General features: G+C 42.5%; 1 protein-coding gene across 1 annotated transcript in view; it reads right to left on the bottom strand.

Annotated features, from left to right (window-relative positions):
* LOC138669933 (somatomedin-B and thrombospondin type-1 domain-containing protein-like) overlaps positions 1-17,346 on the bottom strand; it is a 108,939-nt gene that overhangs the window by 73,599 nt on the left and 17,994 nt on the right. Inside the window, exons 2-3 of the mRNA XM_069756812.1 lie at positions 495-677; positions 303-393 (exon numbers count right to left, since the gene is read on the bottom strand). Of these exons, the coding sequence (XP_069612913.1) occupies positions 303-393; positions 495-677 (274 nt within the window). The remainder of the gene's footprint in view (positions 1-302; positions 394-494; positions 678-17,346) is intronic.

Below are 17,346 nucleotides of genomic sequence, written 5' to 3'. Positions count from 1 at the left end.
GGACAATTACTGCGTATTACGGCCGTAAAAAAACGGACTGTATTTACTTATGGCTAGTGTGACACCGGCCTAACAAAGTAGAGCACATGAGCTGACCTCTCACATGGTACTAATGCTTCTACATGATTTTCACCTAGTAAAGTGACTTTTTAGAAATTACTGTGAGTTCAACCTTGATCCTAATAGAAGAAAATGCAACTAAATAAACAGAGCTCGTAAGAGCTCATGTACAAAAATAATGAAAGTACCTTTAGATATTCCTTCATATTTGGAGGCATTTTTTTGTAATATTTTTGCTTTACCTGAGGCTCCTTAAAGAAATAGTGGTGTGGGGTCTTCTCCAGGGGTCTCTGGAATCCCTTTTGAAAGAGTTCGGCAATATTTTGGCAACCTCTTAAAGAAATGCAAATTAATAAGATTCAAAGAATAAGGAAAAACTGCTTAAAAGAAAACAAAACTCACATTTCATTTAATAGACAAGGATAAAATGTAACCTTTGGAGGAATGACAGGTGTCGTCTTCTCCATAGCAGCCACGGCGCTGTCTTAGGTCTGGGCAGGGGTTTCCTCCTCTCCCGGGAGGCACTTTTACTTGCCGTGATCGCTCTTTGCTCCCAACTCCACAAAAAGAGTTGCATTCACTCCATGGCCCCCATGAACCAACTATACAGTGTGAGACTGCAAGGGAAACAAAAATAGCAATTAAAGGATCCATATAAAAATAAAAGGTAATTTATTGCTTCCTTTTTTGTGAACTCTTAAGACTACAATTTACTCAAGACTCACAGCTTGAGGATCCAGGAAAAAAGTTATCATGTAATCTTATATTAAATGGGTTATTTAACTAACATTACTACATATCGTAGATTAAAAGCACTTATACAAAGACATAAAATAATAGCAACGATACAAATGTACATGATGCATTAACAGAATTACTGTATCACACTTCATAGTCCTTATGCCGTGATCCGAATTTCTACTTTATGAATGGCCAAGTAAATTGTCGCCCACTAATGACTGGCCCAAGACCTTCTCACTGGTGTACTACTTCCCCTTTGGAACATGCACGGAGGGAAATTCAATTTTTCTTTTGTGACATGATGTCAGGGTGACACACAGTGGGTGTGTGAAGCCCAGATGGGAGGTGGCAGGATGTTATGTTTGCAGTCCATGTTTCTGAATCAGATCCGGCTGGACACTCTTTCTCACACGGGTCCTGTCTGCATATCTACATATGCTTCAGCGCGCCTCCCTCAGCTGTTTATTTTGGCCTGAAACCAACACTACACTACAAGATAGACAGCTTCCCACTGTATATAATAAGATGCTCTAGTGACATGCCCAAACTTCCCAATAGAGATGGTACTAGAAGATATTATAAATCACAACACTGGATAAATATAGTATTAGACAGCTGATTTTTTTTTAATTAAAAAAAAATGTGTTTTTTTTCCAAACTACCGTTGCTGATTCTCATTCTTCTTGCTCATGATCTGTCATACAAGAAGCAGCGTAATGGACTCAGACGCATTACATGTTTAGTTTGAGATCTAATGTCACACAGTTTTTTTTCGGTATTCTGCCCTAAAAGGATCACAAAAGATATAACGGAATGGCAAAAACATTTTTTTTCAGTACTCTATATGCCCGAAAAGACGTATAGAAGACTCTAAGGAATCCTAGGACTGTATAACTCTCTTCAAATGCTTTAATGCAAACACAGCCTTGGTAATATAAGTCACCTCAACAAATGGATGGTAACTGTTCTTCATCTTCACTGCTGTACTGTCACACTAATATTTGTCCAGTGTTTTTTGTCTTTCTCTCACCATCTCCGTGTCTAAGCTGTGAGCTGTAACGTCTTCAACACAAAAAGGCTGCTGCATTCCCTGCTTCTGCTTTTAATCAAGATATGAGTATCCTACCTGATTGGCTGTGCTATACCATGTGATGTGATAACTGCAAGGAATTCTGGAGAAGCTTGCCCAGCCATGCCGAGGTTATTTTAACTCCTCTGTAGCTCAAGCAATCTTCTGTGCAATTTGTAAAATAGTGGCAGCAATTTTGAACAACTTGCGCAAATTGAATCATAAATTGTTTAAATTATCCAGGTTCAGTGAATTCCTAAATTAAAAATCAACACAAATTCATATTCCATTAATTTTCTCATGTCTACCAAATAATAGAGCCCAGCCTCAGGTCTTTAGTAATGTAAACATGAAACCTGTTGAAACCAAAATAAACATTTTCATGAAATGCAGAACAACTGAAAAGTTTATTGTAGCTTGAACATAGTTCTAAAAATACAAATATGTATCACTGTACTACACAGCGTGACATGAATATTAGTCGTGCTGTTTTTACACCCGGCACCCTTAGAACACTTTTTGGTCTCTATGAATAAGACATATTGGGGACATTTACAGACACCCAGCTGACTTGGTATTCTAAAGTGAATCTCCTCTACTGGGTACTTGCCTGTAGATATGGCAGCAGTCTTTTTACACTTTCCGGTTCATTCCTTACCAGCTGCTTCTTCTGCTACACATAAATGTTTTTACGTACGGTATTCTCTTCTTTTTCAGTGTGCTAACCCTGTACACACCACCCGCTGAACAGAAGATTTCATGGCCACTTGTTCACTGGCTGTAGTAGTATACCAACTCACTAATTATACCTTTTCTTGGTCCTTCCTTTCTAAAGGGAATCCGGGACGTACAGTGGGGCAAAAAAGTATTTAGTCAGTCAGCAATAGTGCAAGTTCCACCACTTAAAAAGATGAGAGGCGTCTGTAATTTACATCATAGCTAGACCTCAACTATGGGAGACAAACTGAGAAAAAAAAATCCAGAAAATCACATTGTCTGTTTTTTTAACATTTTATTTGCATATTATGGTGGAAAATAAGTATTTGGTCAGAAACAAACACTCAAGATTTCTGGCTGATGAGTGGTCATCATTACTTTAAGAAATGAAGGTCAGTCAGTCTGAAAAATTGGGAAAACATTGAAAGTGTCCCCAAGTGCAGTTGCAAAAACCATCAAGTGCTACAAAGAAACTGGCTCACATGAGGACCGCCCCAGGAAAGGAAGACCAAGAGTCACCTCTGCTTCTGAGGATATCCGAGTCCCCAGCCTCAGAAATCGCAGTTTAACAGGAGCTCAGATTAGAGACCAGGTCAATGCCACACAGAGTTCTAGCAGCAGACACATCTCTACAACAACTGTTAAGAGGAGATTTTGTGCAGCAGGCCTTCATCGTAAAATAGCTGCTAGGAAACCACTGCTAAGGACAGGCAACAAACAGATCAGACTTGTTTGGGCTAAAGAACACAAGGAATGGACATTAGACCAGTGGAAATCTGTGCTTTGGTCTGATGAGTCCAAATTTGAGATCTTTGGTTCCAACCACCGTGTCTTTATGCGACGCAGAAAAGGGGAACGGATGGACTCTATATGCCTGGTTCCCACCGTGAAGCATGGAGAAGGAGTTGTGATGGTGTGGGGGTGCTTTTCTGGTGACACTGTTGGGGATTTATTCAAAATTGAAGGCATACTGAACCAGCATGGCTACCATGTAGCTGCATGCTATTCCATCCGGTTTGCGTTTAGTTGGACCATCATTTATTTTTCAACAGGACAATAACCCCAAACACACCTCCAGGCTGTGTAAGGGCTATTTGACCAAGAAGGAGAGTGATGGGGTGCTACGCCAGATGACCTGGCCTCCACAGTCACCAGACCTGAACCCAATCGAGATGGTTCGGGGTGAGCTGGACCGCAGAGTGAAGGCAAAAGGGCCAACAAGTGCTAAGCATCTCTGGGAACTCATTCAAGATTGTTGGAAGACCATTTCCCGGTGACTACCTCTTGAAGCTCATCAAGAGAATGCCAAGAGTGTGCAAAGCAGTCATCAAAGCAAAAGGTGGCTACTTTGAAGAACCTAGAATATAAGACATATTTTCAGTTGTTTCACACTTTTTTGTTAACTATATAATTCCACATGTGTTAATTCATAGTTTTGATGCCTTCAGTGTGAATTTACAATTTTCATAGTCATGAAAATACAGAAAAATCTTTAAATGAGAAGGTGTGTCCAAACTTTTGTTCTGTACTGTACATACATAGATAAGTTCCAAATGCAAAGAAAGGTGAGAGCGGGACGGCACTAGAGCAGTGTGTACTCCTTTGGACTAGAACTCACTGCATGCAATCGTAACAAACAGCTTGTGGGCATCAGGTGCTCTGGCAGTAAAAGCGTGAAGCTGAATACATATCCAAGAACAAAGAAAACTTCGGCACTCACCCCGTTGTTGCTGTGTGAACGTGTTCTTTATTGAAGCATGGCTTTACGGAAGATCATACATCCAGCTAGGCAGCAGGTTTTACAGGAGGGTGCGGTGATGGAGCGTGGACGACGGCCGTTTCGCACTGAGTGTGCTTCAACGGGTCCAGGACCCCCCCCCCTCCCCAAAAAAATAAATAAATAAATAAGAGTAATAATGATAAATCTCTTGAAGACTTTCAGGTGAATAATGTTTTAAACTCTGTGTATTGTATGGATCACATTCAAAGTTCTTTGTTGAAGATATTTCAAGATCAATGCAATCTTTTCTTAATAGCAATTTTCTTTCTTTTTTTTTTGTATTTAACCGTGGATATAGATCCTGGTTTTTTTCCCTTTTTTTTTTTCTTGTGGACCTGCATGATTCCCTCTCAGTTCTAATATTGTATGGATCTCTTTTACATATTCTTTGGAAGTATTTTGAGATCAGTCCAACATTATCCAGATGGCAATTTTTATTTTTCCGCTGCAGGTTGGTATACTGCCTAGCTCCATCGTGGTCTTCCAAGAGGATGCAAAACATCCCCATGTCTACTCAAAGAGTAGGTAAATTAGAAACCATGAATACATATACACTGTTCAAAAAAATAAAGGGAACACTTAAACAACAGAATATAAATCCAAGTAAATCAAACTTCAGTGAAATCAAACTGTCCACACTGTTTGACAATCAATTTCACATGCTGTTGTGCAAATGAAATAGACAACAGATGTAAATTATTGGAAATTATCAAGAAGTATCGTTTCTCCTTGCGGAGAGTCACATGATAAGCATGTCGAGGTGAGGAGACTTAAACCCGCAATGCTCCTCTGGGAAATATGCAAATAGTCTCTTCAAAGAGGAAGAAGACTAGAACTCTAGTGCCACCTATTAGAAGTAGCAATCCTAACAGTCAATGTCAACCCTTTAACGAGCCTTGTCACATGACTTAGGATAATAGCCAAACAAGTGGAGATCTGGTTTGGCTGATGGCACATCAATGCGAGCTGTGGCAAGAACGTTTGCTGTGTCTGTCAGCGTAGTGTCCAGAGGCTGGAGGCGCTACCAGGAGACAGGCCAGTACACAAGGAGACATTGAGGAAGCCTTAGGAGGGCATCAACCCAGCAGCAGTACAGCTACCTCAGCCATTGTGCAAGGAGGAACAGGAGGAGCACTGCCAGAGCCCTGCAAAATGACCTCCAGCAGGCCACAAATGTGCAGGTGTCTGCACAAATGGTTAGAAACCGACTCCATGAGGATGGTCTGAGTGCCCAACGTCCACAGATGGGGGTTGTGCTCACAGCCCAACACCGTGCAGGATGCTTGGCATTTGCCACAGAACACCAGGATTAGCAAATTCGTCACTGGCGCCCTGTGCTCTTCACAGATGAAAGCAGGTTAACACTGAGCACATGTGACAAACATCACAGAGTCTGGAGATGCCGTGGAGAGCGATCTGCTGCCTGCAACATCTTTCAGCATGACCGGTTTGGCAGGTCAGTAATGGTGTGGGGTGGTATTTCTTTGGAGGGTCGCACAGCCCTCCATGTGCTTGCCAGAGGTAGCCTGACTGCCATTAGGACAATGCCAGACCTCATGTGGCTGGAGTGTGTCAGCAGTTCCTGCAAGATGAAGACATTGAAGCTATGGACTGGCCTGCCCGTTCCCCAGACCTGAATCCGATTGAACACATTTGGGACATCATGTCTCGCACCATCCACCAACGTCACGTTGCACCACAGATTGTCCAGGAGCTGGTAGATGCTTTAGTCCAGGTATGGGAGGAGATCCCTCAGGAGACCATCTGCCGCCTCATCAGGAGCATCCCCAGGTGTTGTAGGGAGATCATACAGGCACGTGGAGGCCACACACACTACTGAGCATCATTTCCTTGTCTTGAGGCATTTCCACTGAAGTTGGATCAGCCTGTAACTTCATTTTCCACTTTGATATTGAGCATCATTCCAACTCCAGACCTCCATGGGATATTAGTTGTGATTTACATTGATCATTTTTAGGTTTTATTGTTCTCAACACATTCCACTATGTAATGAATAAAGATTTACAACTGGAATATTTCATTCAGTGATATCTAGGATGTGGGATTTTAGTGTTCCCTTTATTTTTTTGAGCAGTGTACAATACATACTAGACTAAAATCATGTTAAAAAATGAAAAAAATAAAATTAAAACCACACCCATATTACGAGATACCCAAAGTTTATAAAATTGCTCCAAAACCGAAACTTTAATTTAGGTGGTGCACTTGTGGTGCAAGTGTGGTGCAAGTGTTCCTAATCTATAGATCCACCCACTTTCCATTTGTGATTGTATTTTTCCTAGATCTCCCCCTCTGAGACCTAGATCCACTTGGTCAATGGCCTGAACTCTTAAGCCCCTAGCATTACAATAGTGAACTTGTTTAAAATGTCTGGGTACAGTTTTAAGTTTACTAGTGTACCAGTGTCTTCTACGGTTGAGTGTCTTTTCAATCTCTCTAACGTGTTCTCTCACCTGTATTTTAAGTTAACATGTTGTTAATGCTATGTATACCTTACCACAAGGGCACTCTGCATGGCATATTACAGTATATACTCGTGTATAAGATGAGTTTTTCAGCACATTTTTTTGTGCTGAAAATGCCCCCCTCGACTTATACACGAGTCATTGTCCCAGTTTACGGAGGGGGAGCAGCGGGTCACAGGAGGCAGAAGCCGTCGGTTAAAGCCTGTGCCAGCTGCTAAAGATAAGTATTTGCTGCACTGGCAATGAATATTCATTTCTCTTACAGCGCACGCACAATTACTGACGCAGCCACCGGCTTCCAGCAGCTGCCAGGCTCTCACGGGTGCACGCTCATTAAGGTAATGAATATTCACCTCTCTCCACTCCCATAGGAGTGATCGCTCAGCCGCAGGAGCTGATGGCACTGGAACGAGATGCTGCTAAGGCACGTAGGGAAGGTAGGTAGGATATGTATTTTTTATGCTTTTCTCATGGGGGCCATACATACAAAGATGGGGATGAGGAACCATGCAGACAAGGATGGGAATAAGGAGCCATGCAGACAAGGATGGGAATAAGGAGCCGTGCATACAAGGATGGGGATGAGGAACCATGCAGACATAATGGGAATAAAGTGCCATGCAGACAAGGATGGGGATAAGGAACCATGCATACAAGGATGGGAATAAGGAGCCATGCATACGAGGATGGGAATAAGGAGCCATGCATTCAAGGATGGGAATAAGAAGCCATGCATACAAGGATGGGGATGAGGAACCATGCAGACATAATGGGAATAAAGAGCCACGCATACAAGGATGGGAATAAGGAGCCATGCAGACAAGGATGGGAATAAGGAGCCTTGCATACAAGGATGGGAATAAGGAGCCATGCAGACAAGGATGGGAATAAGGAGCCTTGCATACAAGGATGGGAATAAGGAGCCATGCAGCCAAGGATGGGAATAAGGAGCCATGCATACAAGGATGGGAATAAGGAGCCATGCATACAAGGATGGGAATAAGGAGCCATACAGACAAGGATGGGAATAAGGAGTCATGCATACAAGGATGGGAATAAGGAGCCATTCATACAAGGATGGGGATGAGGAACCATGCAGACATAATGGGAATAAAGAGCCACGCATACAAGGATGGGAATAAGGAGCCATGCATACAAGGATGGGAATAAGGAGCCATGCAGACAAGGATGGGAATAAGGAGCCTTGCATACAAGGATGGGAATAAGGAGCCATGCAGCCAAGGATGGGAATAAGGAGCCTTGCATACAAGGATGGGAATAAGGAGCCATGCAGCCAAGGATGGGAATAAGGAGCCATGCATACAAGGATGGGAATAAGGAGCCATGCATACAAGGATGGGAATAAGGAGCCATACAGACAAGGATGGAAATAAGGAGTCATGCATACAAGGATGGGAATAAGGAGCCATTCATACAAGGATGGGGATGAGGAACCATGCAGACATAATGGGAATAAAGAGCCACGCATACAAGGATGGGAATAAGGAGCCATGTACACAAGGATGGGAATAAGGAGCCATGCATACAAGGATGGGGATGAGGAATCATGCATACCAGAATAGGGATGTGGGGACAATACATACCCGGCTTATACTTGAGTCAATACATTTTACCAGTTTTTCGAGGCAAAATTAAGTGAATCGGCTTATACTCGGGTCGACTGATACACGAGTGTTGTGAATTCTGCTTTTGGGCTCCCTCTAGTGGTTGTAGGTGGTAATAAAGTTGTCCCTGAGTTGCAGTCCTGGTCAGGTGTATCTGCTGATTGCAGCTCTGACTGGGGTATTTAGGTGTGCAGGATTCATTAGTCCTTGCCAGTTGTCCATGGTTCTGGGAGGTTTTGGATCTTTGTCTGGTTCCTCCTGCCTTGCTGCCATTTCAGCAAAGATAAGTGTCTGGTTTTTGTTTCTGTGGCACACATGCTGTGTGCTTAATAATTCTGTGCTATTCATTTGTTTTCTCTTGTCCAGCTTAGATTGTGTCAGTGTTTTCTCAGTCTTGCTGGATTCTCTGGAGTTGCAGATATACGCTCCACATCTTTAGTTAGATGGTGGAGTTTTTTGTATTTTCTGCTGTGGATATTTTTGGAAGGGTTTTAATACTGACCGCATAGTATTCTGTCTTATCCTTTCCTATTTTAGCTAGAGTGGCCTCTTTTGCTAAATCCTGTTTCCTGCCTGCGTGTGTCTTTTCCTCTACTACTCACAGTCAATATTTGTGGGGGGCTGCCTATCCTTAGGGGTTCTGCTCTGAGTCTAGGTAGAATTCCTATTTCCATCTATAGGGGTATTTAGTCCTCCGGCTGTGTCGAGGTGTCTAGGATTTGTTAGGCACACCCCACGGCTACTTCTAGTTGCGGTGTTAAGTTCAGGATTTGCGGTCAGTTTAGTTTCCACCAACTCCAGAGAAAGTTCCATGCGGCTCCAAGGTCACCGGATCATAACACACGAGTATATACCGTACCCCTTTGGAAGAGCAGTTAAGTAATTTTGGGATATCAGAAGTTCTCTATCATGGTTACTGATGGTTTTCGGTTTTATCAAATTGTGGCATGCTTTACACATGCCACAAGGAAAAAGCCCATCATTTTAGGTGGTGTTGTCTCTTTGCTTGGTGGTACATAGTGGCTGTGAACCAGCATGTCTCTCAGGTTCATGTCTTAGGACGTTCTTGCCACTATGGATGGAAATTATGGTAAAATATTCTTTAAAGTGGGATCTGTTATGAGGACATTCCAGTGTTTGTTGATAATATTTATTAATTATGGCTATTGTTTGTTATAAGTGGTCATGAATTGAACCACATCCGCTCATAGTTTTTGTGGCTGTTGGTTTTCCTGTTACAAAATAACAGCTCTTCCTCCTGGGAGTCTTGACTGCTCTGTTATAACCATGTTTAATTTGTCTGCGGCTATGTGTTCTTCAAATCTGCAGGCTAAATGTCCTGCTTGCCTGTCTAGCAACTTCTCTTCTGAGCAGATTTTTTTGATTCATAGAAATCCCACTAATTGGTACATGCCGGATAGAGGATTCCACATGAAGTAAGGTGTTGGTTAATAATGGTTTGTGATATACATCAGTTTTTATTTCACCATTGAGGGATACATGTATCTGATCTAAAAAAAACTAGCTGTTTGCCATGTTCAAAGGTCAATTTGATATTTAGGTTATTATTTAATTTGGTCCTGAGTTTTTCCAATTCATCTTCTATGCCCTCACACACAAAACAAATGTCATCAATGTATCTAATCCATCCTTGAATTTTATTTATTTCAGGTATGATGTCCCCTTGGTAGATTTCTCTTTCCCAAATACCTAGAAATAGGTTACAGTCCAGAGCCTCTCACCTAGCCAAATTAGTTCTCATGCTTCGCACTGACGAGGGCCAACAGCCCAAAACACCGGGTCTGCGAATTGAGATACTAATTTGGCTTTTATCCTAAGTCATATTGCACGACTCGTTAAAGAGTTGATTGTGACTTGTAGGATCGCTACTTCCAACAGGTGGCGCTATAGAGTTAAGTCCTCTTTTTCTCAGAAGAGGCAATTTGCATATAGAAATAGGTTGGCATATGAGGGGGCACACTTGTTTTTTAACATGATTTTAGTCTAGTATGCGTTATATATGTATCTATATGCATGGTTTCTAACTTACCTTCTCTTTGAGTAGACATGGAGATGTTTCGAATCTTCTTGGGAGACCACAATGGAACTAGGCTTTATACTGGCCTTTATGCGGAAAAAAGAAAATTGCCATCACGAGAAGGTTGGATTGATCTTGAAATACTTCCAAAGAAGAAAATTTAAAAGGGATCCATACAATGTTAGAACTTAGATGGAATCACGAAGGACCACGAGAAAAAAGGGGAAAAAAAAACAGGCTCTTTATCCCCCTTTAAGTAGAAAAAAAGAAAATTGCTATTAAGATTGGACTGATCTTGAAATAACTTCAACAAAGAACTTTGAATGTGATCCATACAATGCGCAGAATTTAAAACATTACTTACCTGTAGGTCGAGAGTTTTATCATTAATTTATTTTTTTTATTTTAATGTTTTATTTTTTGGGGGTTAAAAGAAATCAGGACTCTTTCATTCACCGAACGATTTTTGGAGAAATATAAAAATCAACAGTAAACGTAGACTTTTGTATTGTTTTAGTCTATCTACATGGACTTTTAGAATAGTTTCTTATATGAAAATATACATCAAATACAATATGGATTTACTGTATTTTTCGGACTATAAGACGTACTTTTTCCCAAAAAAAATTGCAGCAGTGGTTGCAACGGAACCGTCGGTGGCAGAGGTGTGGCGATGCTGCCGCAGTGGGCGGTGCGGAGTGCACATGAGCAGGGTCTCTTCCTCAGGGCGGCTGAAATGTGGCGACGCCGCGGCCTGGTGTACACGGTGAGCAGAGCCGAGTGCATCACCAGTTTCCCTGCGGCCATGTTCCTGAACCACGGGCCGTCGGAGGCTTCAGGAAAATGGCCTCCGGAGGCTGCGCAGATTGAGATCTTGGCGGCCATTTTCCTGAAGCCAAGTGGCGCCGAGATCTCAACCTGCGCACATGCGGCCTCCGGAGGCCATTTTCCTGAAGCCTCCGGCGGCCCACGGCTTCAGGAACATGGCCGCACGGAAATTGGTGATTCACTCGGCTCACCGTGGACATCAGGCTGCGGCGTCGCCACATTTCTGTCGCAGGATCCTGAGGAAGGGGCCCTGCTCCATGTTCCACAGCATCGCACCACAGGACTGCAGCATTGCCCCACTTCTGCCGCCGGCATCCTGAGTAAGGGACCCGGCTCCATGCTCTGCCTCACCGCCGACACCAGATTCGCACCATCGCAACCCGGGACTGCAGCATTGCCCCACTTCTGCAGCCGCCGGCTTCTTAAGGAAGGGACCATAGCTTCTGTGACCCCGCTGTACCACCGCCGGCCCTCAGGTAAGATACCTTAAATTTGGACAATAAGACAGACCCCCTATCTTGTAAAAATATTTTTTCTATTTTCCACCTCAAAATTTAGTTTGCGTCTTATAGTCGGAAAAATACGGTAGCTGTGGTAAATATAACCCACTTTTTATTTTTTTTTTATCCAATTTCTCCCTCCACACTAACCTGTGCCCCTAATACCTTGCACTTACCGTATCTAGTATGTGTATATGTATATACAGTGGGTACGGAAAGTATTCAGACCCCTTTACATTTTTCACTCTTTGTTTCATTGCAGCCATTTGGTAAATTCAAAAAAGTTAATTTTTTTCACATTAATGTACACCCTGCACCCCATCTTGAAAAAAAAACAAATGTTGAAATTTTTGCAAATTTAGTAAAAAAGAAAAACTGAAATATCGCATGGTCATAAGTATTCAGACCCTTTGCTCAGACACTTATATTTAAGTCACATGCTGTCCATTTCCTTGTGATCCTTGAGATAGTTCTACTCCTTTCGAGATGGTGCTACTCCTTCATTGGAGGCCAGCTGTGTTTAATAAAACTGATAGGACTTGATTTGGAAAGGCACACACCTGTCTATATAAGATCTCACAGCTTACAGTGCATGTCAGAACAAATGAAGATCTTGAGGTCAAAGGAACTGGCCAAGGATCTGCCCAAGGTTACAATAGAATTACTGCAGTACTCAAGGTTCCTAAGAGCACATAATCCTTAATCCATAATCCTTAAATGGAAGAAGTTTGGAACGACCAGAAGTCTTCCTAGACCTGACCGTCCAGCCAAACTGAGCAATCATGGGAGAAGAGCCTTTTTTGAGAGAGGTAAAGAAGAACCCCAAGATCACTGTGGCTGAGCTCCAGAGATGCAGTAGGGATTTGGGAGAAAGTTCCACAAAGTCAACTATCACTTAAGCCCTCCACCAGTCGGGCCTTTATGGCAGAGTGGCCCAACGAAATTTATTTTCAGTTTTGAGTTAATGATATGCTCGTGCTCCAGGGCAGCCTGTGGGGGGGAGGGGGGGGTCTTCATGTGGTGCTCTATTTAGGTATTCATGTACAGTGGGGCAAAAAAGTATTTAGTCAGTCAGCAATAGTGCAAGTTCCACCAATTAAAAAGATGAGAGGCGTCTGTAATTTACATCATAGGTAGACCTCAACTATGGGAGACAAACTGAGAAAAAAAAATCCAGAAAATCACATTGTCTGTTTTTTTTAACAATTTATTTGCATATTATGGTGGAAAATAAGTATTTGGTCAGAAACAAACAATCAAGATTTCTGGCTCTCACAGACCTGTAACTTCTTGTTTAAGAGTCTCCTCTTTCCTCCACTCATTACCTGTAGTAATGGCACCTGTTTAAACTTGTTATCAGTATAAAAAGACACCTGTGCACACCCTCAAACAGTCTTACTCCAAACTCCACTATGGTGAAGACCAAAGAACTGTCAAAGGACACCAGAAACAAAATTGTAGCCCTGCACCAGGCTGGGAAGACTGAATCTGCAATAGCCAACCAGCTTGGAGTGAAGAAATCAACAGTGGGAGCAATAATTAGAAAATGGAAGACATACAAGACCACTGATAATCTCCCTCGATCTGGGGCTCCACGCAAAATCCCACCCCGTGGGGTCAGAATGATCACAAGAACGGTGAGCAAAAATCCCAGAACCACGCGCGGGGACCTAGTGAATGAACTGCAGAGAGCTGGGACCAATGTAACAAGGTCTACCATAAGTAACACACTACGCCACCATGGACTCAGATCCTGCAGTGCCAGACGTGTCCCACTGCTTAAGCCAGTACATGTCCAGGCCCGTCTGAAGTTTGCTAGAGAGCATTTGGATGATCCAGAGGAGTTTTGGGAGAATGTCCTATGGTCTGATGAAACCAAACTGGAACTGTTTGGTAGAAACACAACTTGTCGTGTTTGGAGGAAAAAGAATACTGAGTTGCATCCATCAAACACCATACCTACTGTAAAGCATGGTGGTAGAAACATCATGCTTTGGGGCTGTTTCTCTGCAAAGGGGCCAGGACGACTGATCCGGATGCATGAAAGAATGAATGGGGCCATGTATCGTGAGATTTTGAGTGCAAACCTCCTTCCATCAGCAAGGGCATTGAAGATGAAACGTGGCTGGGTCTTTCAACATGACAATGATCCAAAGCACACCGCCAGGGCAACGAAGGAGTGGCTTCGTAAGAAGCAATTCAAGGTCCTGGAGTGGCCTAGCCAGTCTCCAGATCTCAACCCTATAGAAAACCTTTGGAGGGAGTTGAAAGTCCGTGTTGCCAAGCGAAAAGCCAAAAACATCACTGCTCTAGAGGAGATCTGTATGGAGGAATGGGCCAACATACCAACAACAGTGTGTGGCAACCTTGTGAAGACTTACAGAAAACGTTTGACCTCTGTCATTGCCAACAAAGGATATATTACAAAGTATTGAGATGAAATTTTGTTTCTGACCAAATACTTATTTTCCACCATAATATGCAAATAAATTGTTAAAAAAACAGAAAATGTGATTTTCTGGATTTTTTTTTCTCAGTTTGTCTCCGATAGTTGAGGTCTACCTATTATGTAAATTACAGATGCCTCTCATCTTTTTAAGTGGTGGAACTTGCACTATTGCTGACTGACTAAATACTTTTTTGCCCCACTGTATATGGCTTCTGACAGGTCACTGATCCTTTAGTGACCCGCCCCCTACTCTACATAATGAATATTATATATATCTTGGAAAAAAAAAACTTCTGCAGGCAGGCGCCAGCAGTGGTGTCTGCGCTGTAGCATGATCACATATGTAACAAAATATATACACATTTGTTTGATGTAATCCAAAAAATAAATCCATTTGAAAATGGTGCTGGCCACACCTGCGCAGTAGCAGCTATCGGTGATCCGATAGCTGCTTCTGCGCAGGTGCTGGCAGCGCCATCTTGCTAGAGAAAAAATAATTTCTCCTCCAAGATAGCGCCGCAGGAACCTACGCAGTAGCAGCTAGTGGCGATCGCCGATAACTGCTATTGCGCAGGCATCTTGCTAGACAAAAAATTTATTTTCCCCAAGATGACGCCGCCTGTGCAGTAGCAACTATCGGCGATCATTGATAGCTGCTACTGTACAGGTGCCGGCGGCGCCATCTTGAACGAGGAAATTGTTTTTTTTCTCTAACAAGATGGTGCCGCTGCTGCTGTTTGTAAACAGATTTTTTTTTTTACGTGTTAATATTCTCAATTGAGAGCTCCTGGAGCTTTCCTGGTTTGATGGGCTCAACTATAGAAGGACTTCATGGTCAGAAAAATAGAAGGAACAGGACAAAGAGGAAGACCAGCAACCTGATGAATTGATCCTATCAAGATAACAGGGGTGAAGACCATGGGAGATCTGTCTAGGCTTCTATAAAATCAATCTTCCAACAGATTGGTTATTCATTAAGTTGCCATGGCTCCAGATTGAACTAAAGGCTGTTAATAATAATAATAATAATAATAAAAATAATCATCACACTTTGGCCATGTTTACACGTTCAGTATTTTACATCATTATTTGTAAGCCAAAACCAGGAGTGGAACAATCAGAGGAAAAGTATAAGGCTGTGTGCCCACGTTGCGTTTTTTATGCGTTGCTGCAGCGGAAATGCTTAAAAAACGCTTAAAATGCATTCCCATGCAATCCTATGGGATTCCGCAGTTGCTGTGCCCATGCAGCAGATTTTCCCACTGCGGAATAATCGCATAGCGGTAAAATCCACAGCATGTTCATTATTTATGCGTAATTGCGGCGATTCCGCCCCCATAGGATTGCATTGAAACGTTCACTTTACGCATGTGGCTATGTCCACCATGCGTAAAGTGAGCGCTTCATGTGCGGAGGGTACCCAGGGTTTGAAGGAGAGGAGACTCTCCTTCAGGCCCTGGGTATAATATTCCTGTAAAAAAAAAAAAGAATTAAAATAAAAAATAGGGATATACTTACCTTCTGATGGCCCCCAGAGTCCTCCCGCCTCTCAGCGGTGCATGTGGCGGCTTCCATTCCCAGGGATGCATTGCGTAAATCACCTGAGATGACGTTGCGGTCACGCGACCGTGACGTCACAAAGGTACTTCGGGCAAAGCATCCCTAGGAACGGAACATACCGGGAGCACCGCTGAGGAGATCGGGGGCCGTTGCAAGGTGAGAATAACCTTTTTTTTATTATTATTATTTTTAACATTCTATCTTTTACTATTGATGCTGGATAGGCAGCATCAATAGTAAGAAGTTGGTCACACTTGTCAAACACTATGCTTGTGTGACCAACCTGTCAATCAGTTTTCCAAGTGATGCTTCAAATCGCTTGTAAAGCGCAAGCTAAAAACACTTGCAAAATGCTTGTGTTTTACGGGAAAACACATGCGAATTCCGCATGTGTTTCACCCGCGGCAGGGAGTTGCGGAAATGCTGTGGACATTTCTGCAGCATTTCTGCAACGTGAGCACATAGCCTAATAGAAACATGTCACTACTTCTGCATTTATCACCCACTCATGGTTTTGACTTACAAATACTGAGGTAAAATACTGAACATGTGATTGTGGCCTTTCACACATGTAAAGGTTTATAAATACTTGAATTTTAACTAAGGGAAATTTACCTTTTGTTAATAATGCTCTTATTTGTTTCATAATATTAGCAACTGTTGCAATATAGGTTTCACCCCTCCTGTAAATTTACTCCCTAATATTTCTATGCTGGGGACTTTTAATTACCGTACATTTTGGGTTGATCTGCGTATACACGCATGGCTGCCTAATATGGACTGCACTGGTACATAGAGAGTTACTAAGACCCAGTCTACACCAAGTCCTAAAAGGGGAACTGGGAGGGGGAGGGTCTGGCCTGTGCTTCCCAGCATGGCCTGTGTACACTCACCATGACCTCTGACCCCCTGTCAATGTGCCCATCCATGTGAAATAATAGAGATGGGCCCCATTGAGAAGACAGGCAAGGGGGAAATTGTCTGTCACTGGAGGTGGGGCTGGAAAGTTCACTGAAATTTACAAGCATAGTCTGACATCCAATGTACTACACCATGTCAGGTTTCATCATGTGACCAGAGATTTCGGGCGGTGAGAACAGTAATGTAATCTCTGAACAGCTTAGCTAACAAAACCAGCTAAATCTGAAAAGATTGTATTAAATAGACTAGAACAATATGTTTTAAATTAACCTGTGGACCGCTGAATAAAATGATTAATCACAGCAATGTAAATCACTTTATATGTACTGGACATCCACAACCAGCCAAAACATAACCCTGCAAATGGCCTGTAATTACTGTAACCGTTATCCCACATGAGACCTTACCGCTAATCACATTGTCAGTACACCAGGTGCAGGCCGCTAAGTTTCCAGAAGAAAGGTGATTCGCTTTTCTATGTACGTTAATCTGTTTACAAATGCATTGGTATTTCTGCATTTTACATTACATTGTATTACATCCATGGAATGTGAAATGGTGCACAGGACAGC

The sequence above is a fragment of the Ranitomeya imitator genome, chromosome 1 (genome assembly GCF_032444005.1).
Source record: "Ranitomeya imitator isolate aRanImi1 chromosome 1, aRanImi1.pri, whole genome shotgun sequence".
Taxonomy (NCBI): domain Eukaryota; kingdom Metazoa; phylum Chordata; class Amphibia; order Anura; family Dendrobatidae; genus Ranitomeya; species Ranitomeya imitator.
The sequence above is the reverse complement of the archived record's forward strand: the minus strand, read 5'-3'. Positions and strand labels throughout refer to the sequence as shown.